Genomic DNA, 17,765 nt, shown 5'->3' on the forward strand with positions numbered 1-17,765 from the left:
AGTGTAATATAAATACATATGGTCCAAGAGAAATACTAACAAACAGAACAATAAAAACAGTTGGGGGATACTACATAATGGAGGTGATTAAAAAGTATGAGATGTAATTCAGACTGAGACTTCACATATTTTCTTACACAATTGTTAAATCCTAACTGAGAAACGACATTTCCCCCACATCCAAAAAAATTTTTACATTTCAACAAATATGTCTAGAGATATCTCACATTAATTACACTCATAATGGTTTCCTCCAGTGTGAACACATTGATGATATTGAAGACTATTGCTAGTTGTAAAAGATTTCCCACATTCACTCCATTTATAAGATTTCTCTCCTCAATGAAATCTCCGATTACCAGGATGGTGAGTGGTAGTGGTAAAAGAATTTCCACATTCACTGCATTCATAAGGTTTTTCTCCAGTGTGAAACCTCTGATGACTATGAAGGTTAGAGTTATTGGTAAAAATTTTACCACATTCTCTCCATTGATAAGGCTTTTCTCCTGTATGAACTCTCTTATGATGATAAACATGAGTTAGTTGTAAAAGATTTTCCACACGCACTGCATTTATAAGTCCTTTCTCTAGTATGAACTCTGTGATGATTATGAAGGATTGAGTTACTTGTAAAAGATTTTCCATATTCACTGGAAAATCTCTCCAGTGAAAGATTTTATAAGGCCATTCTTCAGTGTGAACACTCCAATGTAAATGAAGTTCAGTCCTAGTTTTAAAAGACTTCTAACATTCACTGCATTGATAAGGCTTTTCCCCCTGTGTAAACGCTCTGATGATATTGAAGACCACTGAGACTTTTAAAATACTTTCCACATTCACAACATTTATAAAGATTTTCCCCGGTATGAAATCTCTGAGGACAATGAAGTTCAGAGATAGTGAAAAGACTTTCCACATTCATTGCAGAGATAAGGTCTTTCTCCAGTGTGCAATCACTGATGATATTGCAGACCATTGCTACTTTTAAGAGATTTTCCACATTCTCTGCATTTATAAGGCTTTTCTCCTGCATGTACTCTCAAATGGCAATGAAGTTCAGAGCTAGTGATAAAAGTCTTCCCACATTAACTACAGAGATGAGGTCTTTCTGGAGCATGCACTCTCTGATGACATTGCAGATCACTGCTAAATTTAAAAGATTTCCCACATTCCCTGCATTTATAAGGCTCTTCTCCAGTGTGAATTCTCTGATGATATTGTAGTGTAGCCCTAGCAGTAAATGATTTTCCACAGTCACTGCATTTATAAGGTTTTTCTCCAGTGTGAACTCTCTGATGATATTGGAGACCACTGGGACCTCTAAAAGTTTTTCCACATTGCCTACATTCATAAGGCTTTTCTCCTGTGTGAATTATCTGATGTTTATGAAGGCCAGAGTTAGCTGCAAAAGATTTTCCACATTCATTGCATTTATAAGGTTTCTCTCCAGTGTGAAATCTCTTATGATATAGGAGACCACTGAGAGCTGTAAACGTTTTTCCACATTCAATGCATTGATAAGGCTTTTCTCCTTTATGAACTCTCTCATGATACTGGAGACCACTGAAACTTGTAAAAGATTTCCCACATTCACTGCATCGATAAGGCTTTTCACCAGTGTGAACTCTCTGATGTCTACGAAGGCAGGTGTGGCTGGTAAAAGCTTTCTCACACTCGTTGCATTTATAAGGCTTTTCTCCAGTATGAACTCTCTGATGTATGCGAAGGAGGGCCTTAGTGTTAAAAGATTTCCCACATTCACTGCATCGATAAGGCTTTTCACCAGTGTGAACTCTCTGATGTCTACGAAGGTAGGTGCGGCTGGTAAAAGCTTTCTCACACTCGTTGCATTTATAAGGCTTTTCTCCAGTATGAACTCTCTGATGTATGCGAAGGAGGGCATTAGTGTTAAAAGCTTTCTCACACTCGTTGCACTTATAAGGCTTTTCTCCAGTATGAATTCTCTGATGTATGCGAAGGAGGGCCTTAGTGTTAAAAGATTTCCCACATTCACTGCATTGATAAGGCTTTTCACCAGTGTGAACTCTCCGATGTCTACGAAGGTAGGTGTGGCTGGTAAAAGCTTTCTCACACTCGTTGCATTTATAAGGCTTTTCTCCAGTATGAACTCTCTGATGTATGCGAAGGAGGGCCTTAGTGTTAAAAGATTTCCCACATTCACTGCATTGATAAGGCTTTTCACCAGTGTGAACTCTCCGATGTCTACGAAGGCAGGTGCGGCTGGTAAAAGCTTTCTCACACTCGTTGCACTTATAAGGCTTTTCTCCAGTATGAACTCTCTGATGTATGCGAAGGAGGGCCTTAGTGTTAAAAGATTTTCCACATTCACTGCATTTATAAGGCTTTTCTCCGGTGTGAACACTCTGATGAATATGAAGGTTGGTCTTACTGGTAAAAGATTTCCCACATTCACTGCATTTATGCTTTTCTCCAGTGTGAACTTTCTGATGATACTGGAGACCACTGATACTTGTAAAAGTTTTCCCATATTCCCTGTCTTTACAAGGTTCTTCTCCAGTATGAATTCTCTGATGATATTGTAGTGTAGCCCTAGCAGTAAATGATTTTCCACAGTCACTGCATTTATAAGGTTTTTCTCCAGTGTGAACTCTCTGATGATATTGGAGACCACTGGGACCTCTAAAAGTTTTTCCACATTGCCTACATTCATAAGGCTTTTCTCCTGTGTGAATTCTCTGATGTCTATGAAGGCCAGAATTAGCTGTAAAAGATTTTCCACATTCATTGCATTTATAAGGTTTCTCTCCAGTGTGAAATCTCTTATGATATTGGAGACCACTGGGAGCTGTAAACGTTTTTCCACATTCAATGCATTGATAAGGCTTTTCTCCTTTGTGAAGTCTCTCATGATATTGGAGACCACTGAGACCTGAAAAAGTTTTTCCACATGCACTGCATTGATAAAGCTTTTCACCAGTGTGAACTCTCTGATGTCTACGAAGGCATTTGTTGCTGGTAAAATCTTTCTCACACTCACTACATTTATAAGGGTTTTCTACACTGTGAACTCTCTGATGATGATGAAGGTGAGAGTTAGTGGTAAAAGATTTCCCACAGTCACTGCATTGATAAGGATTTTCTCCATGGTGAACTCTCTGATGATATTGGAGACCAGTGCTCCTTGTAAAAGACTTTCCACATTCATTGCATTTATAAGGATTTTCTCCTGTATGAACTCTCCGATGATAATGAAGGTGAGAGTTACTTGTAAAAGATTTTCCACATTCAGAGCACACAAAACATCGACTTCTAACACCCTTTTCCTGAAGAAACATGTGGGGGTAACTAATGTCTTTCTTACATTCTTTTCTGGTGTAACAAATTTCTGTCTTTTGGAACATCATCCCAAGTTTTGAAAAAGCATTTGGACTGTCCCTGGTCTGAGTAGCCTTTAGGTGGAGATGTCCTGATTTGGTAAGGACACCCTGCCCAACCTCCCCGTATGTGAAATGATTCTGGGATACATTTAAATTGCAGCTGTTTATAAGTGAGATCCTGTCCACACCTGTAATCAAAGTGTTCTCTTTCATTTGCTGCTGGTGAAATTTTACACTGAAGTAAAACCGTTTTGCACATGCCCCACACCTCAACAGTATCTGTCCGTAATGTGATCCCTGCAGCTCCATCTCTTTGAAAATATTTCCCAAGACTAGCCCACAACTCTCACACGGGTGGCTCTTCTGGGAAGACAAGGCTACCTTGGGATTCCCTGCCTGTGACAATCCTACAGAAATCTTCTGCTCGGTTGGTGTCTCCACATTCTCTGCTCCACAGCAGCAACCTGTATAAAAGGAAATGCTGGTGAGGTACATGTTGACCTTATGAAAGCAGAGTATCTTCAGCACAAATGTTTATCTGTCATAACGAGGCATGATTGCATAGAAAGATTTTCAAGATGAGTGATTTAGACAGTGAGGAAATTGCTGTTATAAATAACCTGGCCCCAAAAGTCAGTTGATGATGGAAATCTCACCAAGAGAGGGACAGAAGCATAGGAGTAGATACAAAGAAAAGAGGATGGCTCTACCCCTTGTTTTTGCACAAATGTCTTCCTTTAGGACCTTACATTCTGACCATGTCAGTCTGTGTGGAATAATTTCAAGCTCCTCAAAGCCATAAAAATTAATTGTATTAGATCACAGGATATACAACTTCAATATAATAACACGTGTGCTCTCCAAGGTGCTGCAGGCATGGAACAATGTTGGCTTGCAGTAAAGAAAGACCTGTGAAAGAGGCAGAGGTGCAAAGTCCAGAGAGGTTAAGGTTATCCATGAGCTGGGAATCTAAGTAGAAATGATCAAAATTAGAACTGAATAGTTGGCAAAGTATCAACAATAAGCACAAAGAAGCGTAACTGTGTGAGAAATGGCCAACTCTAACAAAACACTGGGTTTCTAGCTATGAATATTAAAAAGGCCTGGCATGAATTTCTCCCCAGTAACCCTTCCCCAAAGAAAGACCCTCGCAGGGTCCACTGTGTCATTCATAAAGTCATGTTTCTCCTGTGATGCACAAATGATTCTTATGCATTAGATCCACTGCTTGGGATAAATGATGTAAAGAACAAGGAGGGTCAATACTGTGGTAGAACAACAAAGGACAAATGAGATCACGGTCAAAAGAAAAATGTGCTTTCGGCTTTCGGCTCTTATGAGGCTCAGGTGCAACTTTCTTCAGTCGTCCCGAATCCGGGTTCATCCGACACCAGCTGCCTCCGCCATGCCGCCGAAGTTCAACCCAAACGAAATCAAAGTCGTCTACCTGCGGTGCACCGGCGGGGAAGTGGGCGCCACGTTGGCCCTGGCCCCCAAGATCGGCCCCCTCGGCCTGTCTCCAAAAAAGGCTGGTGATGACATCGCCAAAGCAACCAGTGATTGGAAGGGTCTGCGGATTACAGTGAAACTGACCATTCAGAACAGACAGGCCCAGATCGAAGTAGTGCCTTCTGCCTCTGCCCTGATCATCAAAGCCCTCAAAGAACCGCCCAAGAGACAGAAAGAAGCAAAAAAAACATTAAGCACAGTGGAAATATCACTTTTGATGAGACTGTCAGCATTGCCCGACAGATGCGTCACCGATCTTTAGCTAGAGAACACTCTGGAACCATTAAAGAGATCCTGGGGACTGCCCAGTGTGTGGGGTGCAATGTTGATGGTCGCCTCATGACATCATAGACGATATCAACAGTGGTGCAGTGGAATGTCCGGCTAGTTAAGAACTACAAAGGAAAATGTTTCAATTAAAGATCATTTGACAAGCAAAAAAAGAAAAAGAAAAATGTGAGTGACATCAGCAAGATGGCGGGATCAGAGATATGAGCTTCTTCCCCCATCCCAGTGAACGTAGACAGCTTGCCATGAACATAAACCCCATAGGAAATGGAAATAAGAGTCCAATGAAGACAAAAGTATTACAGAAACAAATAAAGGAGAACTGTATAGAAAGGATGACTGGAAAGACTGGGTGAACAACTATATTTGAAGATACCTACAGTCAAAAACAAGGGTCAGAGTTACCTCCAAAAGCCACTGTGCTTCTCCTATCATTGACCCTAGTGGCCTGTTCTACAACAAAATGTGGGTTCCATTTCCAGTAAGCTTTTGTAGAGAAGGTAGCCAATTGATGTTTCTCCCTCACTCTGATGTTTCTCTCTCTCTCTCTCTCTCTCTCTCTGAAAGCAATAATAAATAAATAACAATTTGAAGGTAACCAAACCCAAAACTGAACTCAAAACAATATAGTGACAAAGTAAATAAAAAGAAAACCTGCCTAACCGGTTTGGCTCAGTGGATAGAGCGTCGGCCTGCGGACTCAGGGGTCCCAGGTTCGATTCCGGTCAAGGGCATGTACCTTGGTTGCGGGCACATCCCCACTGGGGGGCGTGCAGGAGGCAGCTGATCGATCTCTCTCATCGATGTTTCTGGCTCTCTATCCCTCTCCCTTCTTCTCTGTAAAAAATCAATAAAATATATTTAAAAAAAAAAAAAAAAAAAAGAAAACCTATAGCCGAAACCGGTTTGCCTCAGTGGATGGAGCGTCGGCCTGCGGACTGAAGGGTCCCGGGTTCGATTCCGGTCAGGGGCATGTGCCAGGGTTGCGGGCACATCTCCAATGGGAGGTGTGCAGGAGGCAGCTGATCGATGTTTCTCTCATCGATGTTTCTAGCTCTCTATCTCTCTCCCTTCCTCTCTGTAAAAAAATCAATGAAATATATTAAAAAAAAAAAAAATGAAAACCTATAGCCCAGCCGGGTGTCGCTCAGCGGTAGAGCGTCGACCTAGAAACCAAAAGGTCACCGGTTTGATTCCAGGTAAGGGCATATGCCCAAGTTGTGGGCTTGACCCCAGTGGGGGACGTGCAGGAGGCAGCCAATCCATGATTCTCTCTCATCATTGATGTTTCTATCTCTCTCCCACTCCCTTCCTCTCTGAAATTAATAAAAATATTTTTAAAAAAGACAACTTATAAAAATCATGTATAAAATACAGAAAATACAATTCTAAGAGGAAATTTTATAGGGAAAAATGCCTACATTATAAAAAAAAATCTCAAAAAACCTAACCTTCCATCTCAGGAATCTATAAACAAAACAAGAAAGTAAACCAAAAGGGTGCAAAGAAATGACGCAAGAAATATTTGAACAAGCATCAATAAAAGGGAGATAAGACAAAATAAAATACCTAACAGGTACTTTTCTCAAATACAAAAATTGGTACACCTTGATCTAGACTAAAGAAAAAAAAACAAACAAACAAAAACAAGCCTCAACAAAATGAAAAAAAAAAAAGAAATGAAACCTAAGAGGTTACACCTGACACAATGAACCGCAAGCAACCGATTCCTCTGACCTCCAGAAGGTTGGGGCGGAGGGGGGGGGGGGGGGGGGGGGGGGGTCGGGTCGGATGAAGACATATATGAGGAGAAACTGCACTGACTGGCATCCGGGCAGGAACTAAGGGGTGGCTTTCTCCCAGACAAAGGGGCTCAAAGAGGTCATTATACCTACGTTGGGACATCCCAGATCGCAAGTCTGAATGACAACCATTTCAGTTTGCTTCACCGTGGGGATTCCTTGAGACCTCACTTTATCCCATTTAAAACCCCACCCAAGATATGTGCAGCACCTTTTCTATATGAGTGGCCTGTCTTGTTGGGCTAAATCCTGTCAAAAAAGTCGCAGTTGGGTCTGGGAGCCCCAAACCTATCAACAAAAGGCCCAAGATGGGGCAGCAGCACTAGCCTCCCATAATTCAAGGCTGGGCCTCATGAGGGCATTTCCAAACCCGATACAAAGAGGAGAATCTACAAATCTCTCTGTAGATTCAGCTGGGTGTCTTCAGGCCATGGCTGATTTTACACTTCCCTGGAAAACCAAGAGCCAGTGTATCCAGTGGTCAGTGTCATACCATAGCAGCTTACAACTCTTTTTAAAAAATATATATTTCAATTGATTTTTTACATTGAGGGAGAGGGATAAAGAGTTAGAAACATCGATAAAAGAGAAACATCGACAAGCTGCCTCCTGCACACCTCCTACTGAGGATGTGCTCGCAACCAAGGTATATGTCCTTGACCGGAATCGAACCTGGGACCGTGCAGTCCTCAGGCGCACACTCCATCCACCAAGCCAAACAGGTTTTGGCCAGCTTACAACTCTTAACAACAATAAGCCACACACCCAAGGGGCAGATTCACTGAGCACCAAAGCCCCACTGAAGCAAATCCTGTACCATAGGGGTGTCTTCTTCACAGCAGCTCTCCCGCTGTAGTCGAAGTGACCCCTACCGACACTAAAATCCTCAACATTATTCCAGCAAATCAGAGCCAGCATTTCATTAGAAAGATCATATACCATGACCAAGTGGGATTTAATTTGTAAATGAAAGGATGGTACTGTATTGCAAACGAATAAATATGATACATCATAAAAACAAAATGAGAGCCCTGACCGGTTTGGCTCAGTAGATAGATCATCGGCCTGCAGACTGAAGGGTCCCAGGTTCGATTCCAGTTGAGAGCATGTACCTGGGTTGCATGCACATGCACATGCCCAGTTGAGGGTGTGCAGGAGGCAGCTGATCGCTGTTTCTCTCTCATCGATGTTTCTAACTCTCTCTATCCCTCTGCCTTCCTCTCTGTAAAAAAAAAAAAAAAAATCAATAAAATATATTTTAAGCCCTAACCGGTTTGGCTCAGTGGATAGAGCATCGGGCTGCAGACTCAAGGGTCTCAGGTTTGATTCCGGTGAAGGGCATGTATCTTAGTAGCGGGGACATATCCATTAGGCTGTGTGCAGAAGGCAGCTGATGCTGTTTCCCTCTCATCGATGTTTCTGACTCTCTCTATTCCACTGCCTTCCTCTCTGTAAAAAAAATCAATAAAATATATTTTACCCGTAACCAGTTTGGCTCAGTGGATAGAGTGTCGGCCGGCAGACTGAAAGGTCCCAGGTTTGATTCCGGTCAAGGGCATGTACCTTGGTTGTGGGCACATCTCCAGTAGGAGGTGTGCAGGAGGCAGCTGATCAATATTTCTAACTCTCTATCCGTCTTCCTTCCTCTCTGTAAAAAAAGCAATAAAATATTATAATAAAAAAATATAAATAAATAAAATATATTTTAAAAAATAAAATGTATTTTTTAAAAAACAAAAAAACAAAATGAGAGACAAAAATCAAAATCATTTCAATTGATGCAGAAAAAGAATTTGACAAAATCCAACACCGTTTCTTGAGAAAAACTCTCAGCAAAGTGACACTATAGGGATCATACCTCAACATAATAAAATCCTTATGTGACAAACCTACAGCCAGTATCACACTGAATGGGCAAAAACTAAAACCACTTTCCCAAAGAAGAGGAACAAGGGAGGGATGCCCACTTGCACCACTCCTGTTCGATATAAGACTGGAAGTGCTAGCCATAGCAATCAGACAAGAAGAAGAAATGAAAGGCATCCAAATTGGAAAAGAAGAAGTAAAACTATCATTATTAGCAGATGATATAATATTGTATATGGAAAACTCAAAAATCTCTGTCAAAAACTAATAAATGTAATAAATGCATTCAGCAATGTAGCAGGATACAAAATTAACACCTCGAAATCTATGTCTTTCTTATACACCAATAATCACCTCACAGAAAGAGAAACAAACAATCCTACCTACCACTGCAATAAAAATATTAGGATACCTAGGAGTAGACTTAGGTAAGGAGGTCAAAGACCTGTACTCATAAAACTACAAGAAGTTGAAAAAAGAGATAGAAGAAGATATAAATAAACAAATGAAAGAATATACAGTGTTCATGGATTGGTAGAATCAACATCATAAAAATGCCCATACTACTCAATCAAATCTATAGATTCAACGGAATACCCATTAAGATGCGAAGGGCTGCCGAAACCGCTTTGGCTCAGTGGATAGAGCGTCGGCCTGTGGACTGGAGGGTCCCAGGTTCGATTCCGGTCACGGGCATGTGCCTGGGTTGCGGGCACATCCCCAGTAGGAGATGTGCAGGGGGCGGCTGATCGATGTTTCGCTCTCATCGATGTTTCTGACTCTCTATCTCTCTCCCTTCCTCTCTGTAAAAATAATCAATAAAATATATTTTTAAAAAAAAGATTCGAAGGGCATATTTCACAGAACTAAAATAAACTCTTCAAAAATTCATATGGAATTAAAAAAAAAACGAATAGGCACAGCAATCTTCAGAAAGAAGAACAAAGTTGGAGGAATTACAAAATCAGATACCAAGCAATAGCACAAAAATGCCTGGTTCTCGCACAACAACAGACACATAGAAGAATGCAACAGAACCAAAAACACAAAAATAGACCCAAGCCCTTAAACTCAATATTTGACAAAGGAGGGAAGTAGCATACCATGGAGTCAAGACAGTCCCTTCGATAAATGGTGTTGGGGAAATTGGACAGATACATGCATAAAATGGAACTAGACCACCAACTTATACGATACACAAAAATAGACTAAAAATGGGAAAAGGACTTAACCGTAAGAGGGGAAACCATAACATTTCAGAAGGATCTACAGGCAGCAAAATATCAGACATATGTCTGAGCAATATCTTTACAAGTACAGCTCTGAGGGCAATGGAAAGGAAGAAAAAAAAATGGCACTACCTCAAAATATAAAGCTTCTGCATAGCAAATGAAACGATAAAAAAAAAAACAAGAAAAAAAAAACAAGAACACCCACTGCATAGGAGCACACATTTGCCAATGTTATCTCTGGTAAGGGTTTATTTAATCTCCAAAATTTAAAGGGAAATCACACATCTTCACAAAAAAAAGATAAACGATCCAATCAAAAAATGAGCAAAAGACTTGAATAGACACTTTTCTAAACTGGACATACAGAGGGCCAAAAGACAGATGAAAACATGCCTAAAGTCACTAATTATCTGAGAAACGCAAATCAAAGCAACAATGAGATATCATCTCACACCTGTCAGGATGCCTATCATCAACTAACGGACCAACGACAAGTCCTGGTGAGGATGTGGACGTAAGGGACCCTTGTGCACGACCGGTGGAAATGCAGACTGATGCAGACACTAAGCAACCATCCAACCGATAGGTATGATGCGCACTGACCACCAGGGAGCAGACGCTCAAAGCACATGCATGGAAACATGGAACAGACTGATGAATGTCAGAGGGAAGAAGGGAGAGGGGAGAGCAGTTAGAGATTAACCAAAGATCTTATATGCATACTTGAGGCCCAATGCACAGATTCGTTCACTGGTGGGGTCCCTCGGTCTGGCCTGTGGGGATTGGGCCAAAATCGGCAGTCCAACAACCCCAATGGGTCCCGGATTGCAGATTGCTAGAGGGCTCAGGACAGCCCAACCAACCTCACCAGTGAATGAATGCATCCACCAGGCTTCTAGTTAATACATAAAATATACAAGATAATCAAAAGAATCTTTAACCAAAAAATACAGTTAATAAGCGGGATAAGATGTACAGACAATTGTTCAGAAAATATATATACATGACCAATAGGAATATAGAAAATTATTTTCTCAGTAAGCAAGGTAGAATCCCTTAGGCTTTCTGTAACACTACCAACCACAAGTCCTTTCCTGTGCATTTAGAACAGTAACAGCGGGAGTATTGGAACTTCAGGAATAGAAGGGAGCAGTGAAAACAGACCAACCCTGCCCAGGACAGCAACTAACCAGGAAACTGGAAAAACAAGCAGTACCACAGTCTACATGGGAGGACGGAGCACACCCTGGGGAATGGGGCCTGGGAAATCGCAAAGCCAAGTCGAGGTCAATGGTAACAGTGAGGGTCTTACCCAGCGAGGATATAAGTTCAAAGTTCTCCAGCATCACATTCAGGTACAGCTGTCTCTGACCCTCATCAAGGAGGCTCCATTCCTCCCTGGAGAAGAACAGGGCAATGTCCTCAAAGGTCATGCCAACCTGTCAGAATTGAGAAAATTGTAACCAGAGCTGCCTTTCTGAAAACCAGTAATCCTACTCCTTACACACCTTCCCCCCTCAACGTCCTCCAGGGCCCCTGGTTACTGTGGACACCAGGCCCTAATGCCAGTGCAGGCTGCTCTCTCATCACAGTCCCATTATTCATTGTGATGGCCCTCAGCAGAGCAGCTGGGTTGGGAGGGAAGGATTGGGGGAGGGGAGGGTAGAGAGCAATGCCATTTAAGATCTGGGCGATGCCTGCAGGGCCCCAGCCTTCCTGCCAAGCAAACCACTGCAGTCTCCTAGATCCTGCCTCCAAGACAAAGCCAAGCGTTGGTTTATGCTTCACCTTTAAGTCCCCACACCAGGTCCCGGGACCATCAGCTCACACTTCCTCCAGATGTGCTCACCACTGGGTAATGTTTATCCCCTTCCCATGTTCAGACCCCAGGTTCACTCCCTCAGCTCTGCCCCCTTCCTGCTCCAATGCCACTGGATCTCGCTGGACTCACCCATGAACTTGGCACATGGCGTGTAGAGAGCTTGTAGTCCAGCCGGATCCAGGCCCACCCCAGGCCCCGGATGGACCCACAGCCGGGAAAGCCCCGAATGAGGCTGTGCCGTCCTCCCTGCAGCCTCTGATCTTTCCGTCAATACTCACAGCCACATCCTCAGGGACCTTCAGATGCAAGTCACCCCCGTCCCCTCTGCCCTGCACTTGCTGTGTCCTCAGAAGCCACAACACTCCTCTCTCCCCTCCGCCTTCCTCACGGTCCTACACGCGGGACTGAGCTGCAGGACGGGACAGGCGCCCTCCCCAGGCTGTGGTGTCTGTGTGAGGAGGCGGTGAGGGACTCGAACTCACCTCAGACCGTCTCCTCGGCGGGGGCGCCGCCATTGCCCTCTGTGAGGTGAGCGGGGCGGGAGCAGAAGCCGCTGCAGGAATGGGGGTCCCTGTCCCGGCCCTGGCGTGGGTCCGGGTGGTGACTCCGAGCTTCAATCCCACGTGGAGCTGTGAGCGCCACTGGCGGCTCCCACCATTGGCTGTGAGGCGGGGAGCACCGCTCTCCGGCCTTCTCCGTGGGTCTATCGACCAGGAAAACCTGACCGCCGGAGACAAACACCTGAGAAGACAAAATCCCGCCACAAGGACTCCTGCTCCCGCCCTACAGAAGCGGCCCAACGGAAACGCCTTTTCTGAGCCTCCATTGGCTCAGCCTAGTGGCATTCCTTGCATGGACTTCTGGGTAATGTAGTTTATCCGCTCAAAAGCCAAGATTCCCTATTTCTCAGTTGACTCCAGGACTGGATTTAGGATCAAATAGTCCAAGATCACACCAAGTACACTAAGTGTCCTGTAGCGCCATCAGTGGAGGTGATGTCTGGGGCAGCTTTGTTTCTCGTGCACATGTGTGGCTGGTTTTGCATATCTTTATTCAGGACCTGCTCTTTCAGACTGGCAGGCATTGTTTCTTCAGGCATGACCTTTGGCATGTGTCTCCTTCAGGTCAAATGTAGCTTGCAGAGGTTGCTCAAGTCTCAGTGGGTCTATCCTGCCTCCGTGGAATCCATTACACAAAGCTAATGTCAAAAAACAGACAATCATACTGAGGAGGATACTGGTCTTGCAAGGTGTGTCAGGCCATAAAAACTGTGAACAATGCATTGCCCAGGGGTTGGGGTAGGGTGGGGAGGGGAAGGTCTTTATCTCTGGCCCCAGGACAGATCATTGACACCTGGGGGCCTTCCTGTAAGCCCAGGAAAGAGGGTGGAACCATATCTGCAAGACAATGACCCCAGGGTATAAAAAGGGAAGGCTCCCTGTGTTATTTCACTATGATTTAAATTATTCCCAGAGGTCGCCACTGTAATTAAAACGGTGTCGCCAAAACCGGTTTCGCTCAGTGGATAGAGCGTTGGCCTGTGGATTGAAAGCTCCCAGGTTCGATTCCAGTCAAGGGCATGTACCTGGGTTGGAGTACATGTGAAGGGAGTACTCCAGTAGGGAGTGTGCAGGAGGCAGCTGATCAATGTTTCCACGTTTCTAACTCTGTCTCTCTCCCTTCCTCTCTGTAAAAAAATCAATAAAATATATATATTTTTTAAAAGTGTCCCTCTACTTCTTTAAAGCATCAGTTGAGGAGAAAATTCTATGACTGGTTTATTTCCCTCCTACCCATTATTCACATCCTCCTTAACAGAATGCCCCCATATTGCTGTGTCCCTTTTTTTGTCACCTAGAAGTAGTTAAACTTCAGATCAATAAAGCCTTGAGTTCTAAATGTGGAGCAGGTATTTGTAAGGACAAGAAAAAGGTCTTTCATTTTCTTTGCTGTGGCCTTTCACAATTTATGAGAAGCACTTGCTAATTAAACCCCAAGATTGTTGGCTCCTCTAATACAACAACACCTGTGTTTAAATCCTTGAGCAAGATTAGTTACTTTCAAGGCTACATTCTTGCTACCCCTCCTCCCTGCTGTTGTCACACTTCAGAGATAATTCCACCAAGGAGTTTCTAGTTAGTAGAATGTTTACTTCCCTCCGCCCCTTAAAAAAAAGCCTCTTTTGAACTCTTCATAAGTTTGTCTCCATTCATATTTTACAGGCTTGGGAAAAGTACAGAAAAGTCACCTACCTATACATCTGCTAGACTGTCTCCAGGGAAGCAAACAAACTAACTTTTTTAAAAAACATATTTTATTGACTTTTTACAGAGAGGAAGGGAGAGGGATAGAGAGCTAGAAACATCAATGAGAAAGAAACATCGATCAGCTGCCTCCTTCAGACTCCCCACTAGGTATGTGCCTGTAACCAAGGTACATGTCCTTGACCGGAATCGAACCTGGGACCCTTGAGTCTACAGGCCGATGCTTTATCCACTGAGCCAAACCGGTTAAGGCAACAAACTGTAACTTTTATTTGTTTTATTTTTATTTTTCTTTGAATATCAAACTATATTTACTGTTGACAGTAGTAAAGGACAACAAAGAATGTACAAATTGTGAACAAACAGCAGAGCCAGTAGACACCACATCCACACCCCAACGGCAAAACACAAAGGAAAGGCAAGATTCCGGGCAAGCAAGAGATGATGGTCCAGGTCGCACTGTCCAGGTACCAGGAGGCAGAGCAGGGCCATCAGGCAGCAGGGATTCCATACAGAAGGGCAGGAGGAGAACTGAAGGTTTAATAGGTATAGGTTCCAAAATGTTTCACAGAAATGAAATCACAGCTAATGTCAGGAAAGCAGCAGAGCACATCCGTGAGAACAACATGAAGTCATCTTTGCACAGGGCCCATCTTAACACTTGAAGTAGCTCTTTGACACAAAAAAAGTCACTGCAAAATCAGCAATACTTAATCATACTTTGTTATATAGAAACCATAATTATTCATCAGAGCAAATACTGGAAGAAATCTGAGGCCACAGTACTATTGCCAAGTGAGAAACATGGCAATTGCTTTCCTCTATTAAAACGGGACCCCTGAAACTAATACAAAATAATATTGAATATAAACTGTAATTGAAAAATTAAAAAAAAAAAAAAAGAAGGGGAAAAGCCAATTTCTGCTGCACCCTGCTTTGCCCATGCACCATCAGGGGCCCTGGGCCTGCCCCTGCCCAAGGGGAGCTAGAGGAACACAGTGCCCAGGCCCGTGCTACTGAGGGACTCAGTTACTTTTCACCTTTTAAAAAGCATTCCAGTATTCTCCCTTCAACTTTACCATATTCTCACGAAACTTAAACTTGCAATATTTAGCATTGAAAAAACCTACAAGACAGTAAGTGGACCTACAAGAAACAGTAAGTGGAAGTTTGTCTCCCCACAATGCCCCCAAAACGGCCCACAGAAGCACCCCCACTTTGATGATGTGAGCTCTCTACAATGGAATACGCAGGGGGATTTACTCAATACCTGGGATAAGATCCCTGTCTAGACTAAAAAGGGACATTCACACAATAAGCTTCAGGGAAATGTAAGAGGGGGAAAGACAAAAATGAGAGCAAAAGCAAACCCCCAAAACCTTGCAACTCATTTTCCTAAACAAACATGACACTGGCTGGCCCGGTTCAGGTAAGGATTCGTCCCTGCAGACAGTTTTGAGTTGCACCCGCAGTCTGTCAGAGAGGAAAGGAATTTTTGTGGATGACCTTGGTTCCTGCAGACTCCTTTGTGATTGGCATGGTCACGGGTTCACTATTCAACAGCAAATGCAAGGACGGTGACAAAGTGGGTCCCTCTACAGAGCACATCCCAAGAGGCAGCCAGTCGCCCGTGAGCCTCCTGTTTGCTGCTGGAACACATCGATGGTATCTTCATCCTCCATCTCCAACTGGGCCGGGGTGTCTGCTTCATTAACTGGCTGCCCATCAAACCTGAATCTAATCTGTCTCATTGACAAGCCCTGCCGCTCGCAGTAGGCCTTCATCAGCTTGCTCAGTGGGGTGTGTCTCTTAATCTTGAACCGGACCACGGAGCCATCTTGCCCGGTCACTTTCAGGTTGATGTGGTCATTCTGTCTTCCCTCCCTCCTTGGGCTTCTCCTCGGACATGGCTGCGCGCGGTTGCGGGTGGTGGGGCGGTGGCAGGGAATTAGGCAGCGCGGGAGCGGGGAGCGGGCGAGTCACGCTCTCAGCCCGCCGCTCTCCTGCCGCAACTCAAAACTGTTTAAAGACAGCCCTTCATATCTACTGCACTTTGGTGCATTCCAAGGTCCCTGCATTCCTTGTCCTTTAACAACAGGCACAGCTGAAAAGCAGAAGCCACGCCGAAACCGGTTTGGCTCAGTGGATAGAGCGTCGGCCTGCGGACTGAAGGTCCCAGGTTCGATTCCGGTCAAGGGCATGTACCTGGGTTTCCGGCACATCCCCAGTGGGAGATGTGCAGGAGGCAGTTGATCGATGTTTCTCTCTCATCGATGCTTCTAACTCTCTGTCTCTCTCCCTTCCTCTCTGTAGAAAATCAATAAAATATATTTAAAAAAAAAAAAAAAAGCAGAAGCCACCCTTTATCCCTGCCCTGTACTGACTAGCAATACTTGGCCCTTTCTTCACTTGGAACGTGAAACAAACTTCCCCTCTGCATGTCTTCTTTTAGGTCTGAATTTATTCACAGCCTGCATCACCCGCCAAACCTGAACAGTATTTCATTACTCTGAGGAGTTAAGTGCGTAAAAATGAGGAAAATAACATTCTTGGGGGAAAATAATAATTCCGTTCTTCTTTTCTAGGTTCTTTGATTGGCCTAGTAATTAAATTGAATAATATAGATTAACAGGGGAAATATGACCAAAATTTATTAACATGTATACTCCTTATAAATGGAAAAGACTCAGAAAAATAACGGAGTAACTGACCAAAATGGCAAACACTAATGTCGCGAAAAACTACCTTCGCCAAAAGTGAAAAAAACGTTGTGTGTGGAGAGTCAGGGTAGATTGTCAGGTAGAGCACTGTAAGAACTTCAGTTGTGGCCCAGAGTGCTGTGCACTGTGGTGAGGGCTTGTATTCAAAAGGACTCTGTTCCAACCCAAAGACCCAGGGTGCAGACACAGGAGACTGGGAAGGAGGATGGGGGTCCAGAACATGATCCGGGCTGGAGGGAAAACATGGTGAGAGCCATTGTCTCATTCATCCAGGATGTCTATAAAGGACAGAATCAAATGGCCAGTTGGTCCTATGCATGAAGAAGTGGTGCGCACCGATCCTATGAGACCAAGATCATGTAGGGCTCTAGCATCGTTTCCAAATATTAGATCCCAGAATTCTTGTCCAATTGTATCCACTCCTGCACGATGAATGACAGTTTCACATAGGAGTATCATATGAAGGGTCAAAATGAGGCAAGGAATTCATCACAGTGCGTGGGATCACAGCACGACACCCAACATGGGGGTGAAGGTGTAGAGACTCAGCCCAAATTACTGGGGTCTCCTGAGGTTCAAACTCTGTACTGGGATCAAAGGATAGGCAGATAGCCCTAACTGGTTTGGCTCAGTGGATAGAGTGTCGGCCTTCAAACTGAAGGATCCCAAGTTCTATTCTAGTCAACAGCATGTACCTTGGTTGCGGGCAAATCCCCAGTACGGGGTGTTCAGGAGGGAGCTGATCAATGTTTCTCTCTCATTGATGTTTCTAACTCTCTATCCCTCTCTCTTCCTCTCTGTAAAAAATCAATAAAATATACATATTTTAAAAAGGGGTGGGGGAGGCAGATGAATTGCAGGTTACTCTGAAAGAAGGTTGCCCTAGAGCAGCACGTCTCAACC

The 17,765-nt window shown here is 43.8% G+C and overlaps 1 protein-coding gene and 2 pseudogenes across 1 annotated transcript; 1 reads left to right on the forward strand and 2 right to left on the reverse strand.

Moving 5' to 3' along the window:
* Positions 1–953: 953 nt before the first annotated feature.
* On the reverse strand, positions 954–12,393 carry LOC139000318 (zinc finger protein 585A-like). Its single transcript, XM_070402554.1, is given in 4 exon segments — positions 954–2,433; positions 2,683–3,823; positions 11,369–11,495; positions 12,361–12,393. Coding segments are annotated over 4 exon segments (2,781 nt in total).
* LOC138999409 (large ribosomal subunit protein uL11-like) lies at positions 4,704–5,323 on the forward strand (annotated as a pseudogene).
* Positions 12,394–15,736: 3,343 nt separating the features above from the next.
* Positions 15,737–16,092, reverse strand: LOC138999684 (small ubiquitin-related modifier 3 pseudogene; annotated as a pseudogene).
* Between the last annotated feature and the right edge of the window lie 1,673 nt (positions 16,093–17,765).

This window comes from Myotis yumanensis, unplaced genomic scaffold, assembly GCF_028538775.1.
Source record: "Myotis yumanensis isolate MYYU_CA2020_CCGP unplaced genomic scaffold, mMyoYum1.0.hap1 SCAF_23, whole genome shotgun sequence".
Lineage (NCBI taxonomy): Eukaryota > Metazoa > Chordata > Mammalia > Chiroptera > Vespertilionidae > Myotis > Myotis yumanensis.